This window comes from Myotis brandtii, unplaced genomic scaffold (genome assembly GCF_000412655.1).
Source record: "Myotis brandtii unplaced genomic scaffold, ASM41265v1 scaffold274, whole genome shotgun sequence".
In the NCBI taxonomy this organism is placed as follows: domain Eukaryota; kingdom Metazoa; phylum Chordata; class Mammalia; order Chiroptera; family Vespertilionidae; genus Myotis; species Myotis brandtii.
In genome coordinates, this window is record NW_005360425.1 from 1,776,678 (window position 1) to 1,785,108 (window position 8,431).

The following is an 8,431-nucleotide window of genomic DNA, read 5'->3' on the forward strand; positions in this document are numbered from 1 at the left end:
GCCGTTTCCAGAATTGGGCATTTTGTCACTCGAGTAAAAATAAAATGTCATGAGTAAAAATTAATCTCTTTATAGTGCAATTCTTAACCTTTTTATATTAATGTCAATATTGGAACAATGTGTCTGGATGTTTTCACTATGTATCTTTGCTATGCAACACCGATGTACATGTTTACATCCGGTTTTAGAATTGCATTATTGATCATGAGTGACGTGAGTAGTAATATTACTCGAGTGATGCCCAACTCTGGCCGTTGCGAGAGACAAATATTTGAATTATGCAATTTTTTGTCTCTGTCGATGCGTGTCACCCAAAATGAGTTCGCGTGTCACCGCTGATACGCGTGTCATAGGTTCACCATCACTGGTATAGTCAGTATAATGTATTCAAGAGTTACTTGCATTAATGTTTTCGTTCTTGTTTTTTTCTTCTTTTGGTATGGCTATATTATTCATTTGAAGTGCATTTGGTTTCATTTGGTTTTGTTTATATTTAGTTTAGTTTTTCCCTCCAGCCTTATTGATTTAATTTTTAATTTTTAATGTATAGAACTTTATTTAGCATGTTTCCAAAAGTTAGAACATACTGGAAAATACACTCTGAATTGTTAATCCCTCTTATTTCTCCCAGTTTGTTTCTTTCCATCCTTTTAGAGGAACCAATTTCTTTGTTTCTGGTTTATGCTTCCTGTGTTTCTTTTTGCATAAATAAGCAAATACAAAAAGATTTTTCCATTTTCCCCTTTTTCTCACATAAAAGATGGCATACTATTTGTAATCTTCTGTACTTTGCCTTTTTTTTTTTCACTTAGCAGTATAGCTTGGAAATTATTCCATAACAATTCCAAGAGATATTCTTCATCTTTTTTCTTTAATAGCATTTAGGCAGTTTTCAGTATTTTTTAATGACAATGCTGGCATAAATAACTGTCATTTAAATGTTAGTCTATTTTTTTTTAACATTGAGATTGGTGTGTTTTTTTATATTTGCCTTGTTTTCTCTTAAATATTTGTGTAAGTTAAACTTAAAAATAATTGTATTTATCTTTTTCAACTTTTACCAGATGACTCTTTTCTCACTAACAGGTAGATTTAGATGTTACTCTCCCTGGGGAAGGTGGAAAAGATCGACCTTTCAAGGTGTCAATCAAGTTTGTCTCTCGGGTGAGTTGGCACCTACTACATGAAGTACTGACAGGACGGACCTTGCCTGAGCCACTGGAATTAGACAAGCCAATCAGCACTAATCCTGTCCATGCCGTTGATGTGGTGCTACGACATCTGCCCTCCATGAAGTGGGTGCTTCTGGCTTTTTTTCATCTTTAGATTTTAAGTATGAAGGCTTTCCTCCCAAGAGTTATGCAGGCCTCCTTTGGTTAATCTTCAGATGTTGTATATTTTGAATATTTCAGTTGAAGAATAGCATGCAGCCCTACCTGGTTTGGCTCAGTGGATAGAGTGTCGGCCTGCGGACCAAAGGATCCTGAGTTCGATTCTGTTTAAGGGCACATGCCTGGGTTGTGGGCTTGATCCCCAGTAGGGGGCATGCAGGAGGCAGCTGATCAATGATTTTCTCTCATCATTGATGTTTCTATCTCTCCCTCTTCCTTCCTCTCTGAAATCAATAAAAAGATATATTTTTAAAAAAAGAATAGCATGCATACAAGTTCATTGATAGATGTAAGTTACAGAAAATTCTCTGACGTTTGAAAATAAATGCACCTTATTAGTTTAGCTATTCTAATGGATATTTTTTTAGAAAAATGTCTAACCCTTTCTCCTAAGAGCTTTAAATCTTGAGCAACTGATGTGTTTTCAGATATAAGGCTATAGTTAAATCACCTTGTTTTAAAGGTAATTTCATTGTTGATACAATAGTATCAAATTGTGTTGAAATTGCTGTTGTTTTAATCACACTAGCATCTCACATGTGTATGTGTGTGTCTGTGCTTATATAGGATCAGATAGGCTGTGTCTTTTTTTTTAATGTTTTTTTATTTTTATTGATTTCAGAGAGGAAGAGAGAGATAGAAACATCAATGAGAGAGAATCTATGATAGGCTGCCTCCTGCACGTCCCTTACTGGGGATTGAGCCCACAACCCAGGCATGTGCGCTTGATCAGAATCAAACCCAGGGCTCTTCAGTCCATAGGCCAACGCTCTATCCACTGAGCCGCACCGGCTAGGGCAGGCTGTGTCTTTTTAAAGAAAAATATTATGTCTTACAAACATGTTTATAGAAATAGCTTTTTGATCAGTAATTATTTAGCATTTTCTAAGATTGGAGCTGTTAACTTTTTAAAATTTATTTTTAAGAAAGTATTTTAAATAAAATTTGTTCTTATTCATACTAACATTAGTTGTAACAATATAGGGTTGCAGTGAAGGATACAGATTTTTTTTCCATTAAAATAGCTGCTTTTTGCTTTTACAAATTTGGAAAATGTTTAGTTTCATATATCCTTAATGATAAGCATGATAATTTATGTGCTCTAGACTCACCTGTTCTTCATATTTAAATACTTATATAGGAAGGAAAGGATTGAACATGCCATTTTAATTTTTGTAGATATACACCTGTGGGGCGTTCATTTTTCTCGGCTCCAGAAGGATATGACCACCCTCTGGGAGGGGGCAGGGAGGTATGGTTTGGATTCCATCAATCTGTTCGTCCTGCCATGTGGAAAATGATGCTTAATATTGATGGTAAGGGAATAAAACCATATTCTGTATTGGATAATTGATTTCTGTATGGCCTGCTTGTGTGTTTAATGTGCATATGTGCATTTTATGTATAATTATATGTACTATGTCTTGAAGTAATATTTGGACTTATATTAAGACAAAATAGAAAATCTTTATATTTATATTACATTTCATTCAGAAAGCCTTTACACAGAACTTGTCCTGGTTTGCTACTAAAGTAAATTTAACCCTTTGAGTGCCAACCAATATCCTAGGAACTATGCTAAAATTGCCAAGGCATTTTGAGTTAAGGTTTGTAATTTTTTTCTCCCACATAAAGAGAACTACTAGCATCTAATAGTGACACTGCAGGAGGAGCACAATAGTGATAGCGCTCCCAGCACTTTTGGCGAAAGACAGGAGGAGCGCGATCGCGCTCCCCGGCTCTCTAGGGGTTAAAAGCTTTGACATGATCATCTGAGCAATCTTCTATTATAAATCACTTTTGTCCTTTTAAATCTAAGTCAATATTTAATTACAAAATACATATTTTACAGGAAGAGAAGTCTATTAGTCATGGTCACCCCTGGCATTATACCTACTACTGATGCTTAATGTGGTGCTACTTGCATTAATATTTAGGTGTTTTTTTTATTTTTGAACTTATAAAAAAGAAGAGAGAATAGTATGAGAAACTGCCACCTATGTAGTCATTATCCAAATTGTCAGTATTTTTCTACCTTTGCTTAAACTATCTCCATTTCTTCCTTTACTGTAGTGTCTTTAAGTAAAATCCCAGACAGAATATTATTTTGTCCCTACTAATTCAGTATGTATCTCTAAAAACATGGATGTTTTCTTACTCAGTCACAATGCCGTTATCATATATAAGAAAATTGAAAATAATAATTTATTTGTAGCCTCTAATACCCTGTCTAAACTCAGATTTCCCTGATTGTTTCAAATATATTTTTATAGTTATTGGTTCTAATCAGAATCCAAATAAGATTCACACATTACATTAGGCTTTATGCCTATTTTATCTATTTATTTTATTTTATTTATTTTTAAATATATTTTTATTGATTTCAGGGAGGAAGGTGAGAGAGAGAGAAAGAGATAGAAACATCAATGATGAGAAAGAATCACTGATCAGCTGCCTCCTTCCTGCACGCCCCACACTGCAGATCCAGCCTGCAACCCGGGCTGAATTGAACCCAAGACTCTTCAGTCTGCAGGCTGGTGCTCTATCCACCGAGCCAAACCAGCTAGGGTGACTAAGCTGTTTTTTATCCATCTTCTCAATATTTCAGTTTTTCATTATTAAATATACAGTTTCTAACCTGGCCGGCATGGCTCAGTGGTTGAGCGTGGACCTATGAACCAGGAGGTGGTGGTTCGATTCCAGTCAAGGGCACATGCCCAAGTTGCGGGCCGGATCCCCAGTAAGGGGCGTGCAGGAGGCAGCCGATCAATGATTCTCTCTCATCGATGTTTTTTCTATGCCTTTTTAAAATGTAGTAGTCCCGTTTCCTTCCCTCTTGTTTTATTTTGTCTGTTGTTTGTTTGTTTTTTAGTTGTTTTTTCCCCCATCTTTTGTTTGTTTGTTTTTTGTTGTTTTTTTGTTGTTGTTTGCTATTGTCTTGTTGTCAGGTGTCCTGTAGAATATCCAGAAACCTGGATTTGTCTTTTGTTTACTTGTGGTGTGATTATTTTGTTCCTCTGTTCCCTATATTTCCTTAAAATGAAAGTTGGCCCTTGAGGCTTGATTCAATTCTGGTTCAAAATACTTTATAAATTTATAAGTGCTTTATATTGTATCAGTATTTAGTGGTCCCAGTTTTTTGATAATACAATAGGCCTGATCTCTCCATTAAAATTTCCCAATCAGCCTTTCAATTTCTAATATTCCATTCATTGATCATTGTTACCTGAACTATTTATTTCACTAGGCACTATCAACTGATATTTTTTCTAATTCTGTTATTCCTTTTGTATTAGATGGAATTCTTTTTTTTTTTTTTTAATATATTTTATTTGTTTTTTTTACAGAGAGGAAGGGAGAGGGATAGAGAGCCAGAAACAACAATCAGAGAAACATCGATCAGCTGCCTCCTGCACACTCCCCACTGGGGATGTGCCCGCAACCAAGGTACATGCCCTCGACCGGAATCGAACCTGGGACCTTTGAGTCCGCAGGCTGACGCTCTATCCACTGAGCCAAACCGGTTAGGGCTAGATGGAACTCTTATGTGGAAAATCATAATGTCCTATTGCTAATTCATTAGTCTTTGATAGCTTTCTGGCACAGCAGGATGTTCCAGGCTCATATTATATTTCTTACCCTGTACCTAGAATCAGCCATTCCTCCAAGGATCCCTGGTTCTTTCTAGATCAGTACATAGTTTCCTCATTATTTTCAGCTGCATCTGCCATTATGGAGATATGTCATTGAGGGGATATATTTCAAGAGTCCCCTTTAATTATATGCCATTTCAGAACATCATTTCAAATATATATATAGGTGTTTTTTTTAAGATAGATTCCAGGAGTGAGATTGATGAGTCAAGGGCAAATGTATTTGTAATTTTTATTGTTATCGCCAGATTGCCCTCTACCAAGATTGTAAATACTTACTTTGCATCAGTGATTGAGACTACCTATTTCCTTACGCCTTTGCCTCTACAGGTGTCAAACTAGATTTTTGTCAATCAGATTTACAAGAAATAGTTTCACTATGTGCTTTTGTTTTCCATTTGAACATTTTCACATATGTAAGGGCCACATTTCTTTTTCTGTTAACTGTTTGTATCCTTCGCCCTTTTTTTTCTATTGGATGTTTGATCTCCTCATTTACTGAGCTTTCTCAATTGAGATGTGAATTACAGATGATATCTCTTCATTGTTACTTGTCTTTTGGCCTTTGTCTTGGGTTTTTTTGCTTTTTGCCACATAGAAATTTATCCGTGCGGGCGCGCGCGCATGTGTGTGTGCGTCTGTCTATATACACAAACGCTTAAAAGTAGTGATCAATAATTTCTTTTATGACTTTTAATATCTAATAGCACTAGTCTCATTTTTTTTTCAGGTTTTTCTAGGCCATTTTTATTTATTACCATATAAGCTTTAGAAACACCTTGTCTAGATCCAATAGATGTGGAGGATGGGGTATTATTTTTACTGAGATCTCATATTTATAAATTAAGTTAGGACATATTGGGGTTTTTTTAAATATTGAAACTTTCTGTCAAATGAAATGGTATGTTATTGCATTTGTTCAAGATTACTTTTGTTTTCTTCAGGAATGTATTAAAGTTTTTCTCACATAAAATTTGTACATTTCTTGTTATTTCTGGACATTTACCCCCTTATTTTTGCTACTAAATGAGTTTATAGATTCTAACTGGTTATTGTTTATATACATGAAGGCTTTTAAGTTCTATATACTGACATTTCTCTCTGCCTTATTGAATTCCATTATTGTTTATAGTAGTTTTTTAAGTGACTTTCCTAGTTTCTAGGTTATAATCATTTTATCTGCTGATAGTGATAGGTTTACCTCTTCCTTTGGATTTTTATACTTCTCCTTCAGGTTACACTGACTAAATATTTAGACAGGACAATTTAAACATTAGTGATTAGTGGGCATCCTCTTTTTATTCCTGACTTTAGAAAGAATACTTCCAAAGTTTCTGCATTAAGTATAATGCATACATGTATGTATGTATAGGAGGATCTGTTGCTTCCTATTAAGTAGGAATGGATATTGAATTTTCTCAGATGTCATTTTAGCACTAATGGAGCTGATGATATGGTGTTTCTCTTATTTTAAAGAAGCATTGAACCAAACTAATGTTTCTGGATTCTTTTAATGTGATGCTGAATTCTGTTTATTAATACTTTATCCTTTTAATTAAAATGCAAAATTGTAAAGATGGATCTTCTCTTTTTTTGTGTAGTCTTTTTCAAGTTTTGCTATTGTTATATTTTATAAAGAATTTGGACCTTTTTCATTTTTTAAAATGTACAACAGTTTTTAAATAGTATTGAAGTTAACAGCTCTTTAAAGATTTAGTAGAAATCCCCTGTATACTCTTGTGGCCTATATGTTTTGCTTTGTTTGGTAGGTAGCTCTTTTAAAATTTCTTCCATTTATTTTATGAAAATCAGTCTGTGTAGGCTTTTGGTTCTGTTTTGGTAAGTTATATCTTACTAGAAAATTATCTTATCTATATTTATTTGTATAGAGTTTTATAAATTAATTTCCTATTTTTTGAAATTTTGTCTATTTCTGTTGTTTACCCCCATTTCTTTTTTTTTTTTTTAATATATTTTATTGATTTTTTACAGAGAGAAAGGGAGAAGGAAAGAGAGCTAGAAACATTGATCAGCTGCCTCCTGCACACCTCCTACTGGGGATGTGCCCGCAACCAAGGTACATGCCCTTGACCGGAATCGAACCTGGGGCCCTTCAGTCCGCAGGCCGATGCTCTATCCACTGAGCCAAACCAGTTAGGGCTCATTTCTTATTTTGTATATTTGTACTTTGTCCTTAATTTTACTCTTGATTAGGAGAAGGAGTAGTTTTAATCAGTTGATTTTTCCCCCCACCAGCAAGAACTTTGGAAACTTTTTTTCAGTTTTTTGGCTTTTTTTTTTTTAACATTCTTAATTTCTACTTTTAACTCTATATTTTTTCCCTCTACTTTACTTCAGTTAATTTAGTTGTTTTTGTAATTTTTAGAGCTATATTAGTAACTCACTTACATTCATTTTTTTCTTATTGATAAAAGTATGTAAAATAATACATTTTCTTCTGATCACTGTTTTAGCTTTATTCCAAACACCACAGATTTTATTTGTATTTGCCCAATTACCTAAATGTTTTTTGAGAGACTTTTTAAATTTTCAGATTGAAGATCTCTTTATTTTCTGATTTGTTACAAATTTCTCATTTTATTGTGTTGTTACTCAGAATGTGTTTTGTAATTTCAAATTTTAGAATTTGTTGAGGTATTTTCTGTAGCCTAATATGTAGTCAATTTTTATAAAAATTCAATAGCTATTTAAAAATTAGGTATAGCCCTGGCAGTTGTGGCTCAGTTAGTTGGTTAAGGATCATTCCATGCTCCAAAAGGTCACTGGTTTGATTCCCAGTCAAGGCACATGCCCGGGTTGTAGGCTCTATTCCCAGTAGGGGATGTGCAGGAGGCAGCCAATTAATGTTGCTCTCTCCCTTCCTCTTTCTCTAAAATCCATAAAAACATTTAAAAAGTAAAAGTAAAGAATATTCGCCCTAGCCGGTTTGTCTCAGTGGATAGAGCATTGGCCTGGAGACTGAAGGGTCCTGGGTTTGATTCTGGTCAGGAGCACATGCCTGAGTAATAGGCTCCCCCAGTGGGAGGCATGCAGGAGGCAGCCGATCAGTGATTCTCTCTCATCATTGATGTTTCTGTCTCTCTTCCTCTGCCTTCCACTCTCTGCAATCAGTAAATATATATATATATATATAGCCCTAACCGGTTTGGCTCAGTGGATAGAGCATCGGCCTGCGGACTGAAGAGTCCCAGGTTCAATTCTGGTCAAGGGCATGTACCTTGGTTGCAGGCACATCCCCAGTAGGAGGTGTGCAGGAGGCAGCTGATCGATGTTTCTCTCTCATCGATGTTTCTAACTTTCTATCCCTCTCCCTTCCTCTCTGTAAAAATTCAATAAAATACATTTTAAAAAAAAAAATATATATAT

The 8,431-nt window shown here is 34.9% G+C and overlaps 1 protein-coding gene across 3 annotated transcripts in view; it reads left to right on the forward strand.

Moving 5' to 3' along the window:
• Nucleotides 1-8,431, forward strand: part of AGO3 (argonaute RISC catalytic component 3) — a 96,339-nt gene that overhangs the window by 32,422 nt on the left and 55,486 nt on the right. For 2 of the 3 annotated variants that reach the window (XM_005868582.2, XM_005868583.2), the window contains exons 4-5: nucleotides 1,087-1,295; nucleotides 2,571-2,707. In XM_005868582.2, coding sequence (XP_005868644.1) covers nucleotides 1,087-1,295; nucleotides 2,571-2,707 — 346 coding nt within the window. The remainder of the gene's footprint in view (nucleotides 1-1,086; nucleotides 1,296-2,570; nucleotides 2,708-8,431) is intronic. The other variant, XM_014541535.1, reaches the window with a different exon arrangement.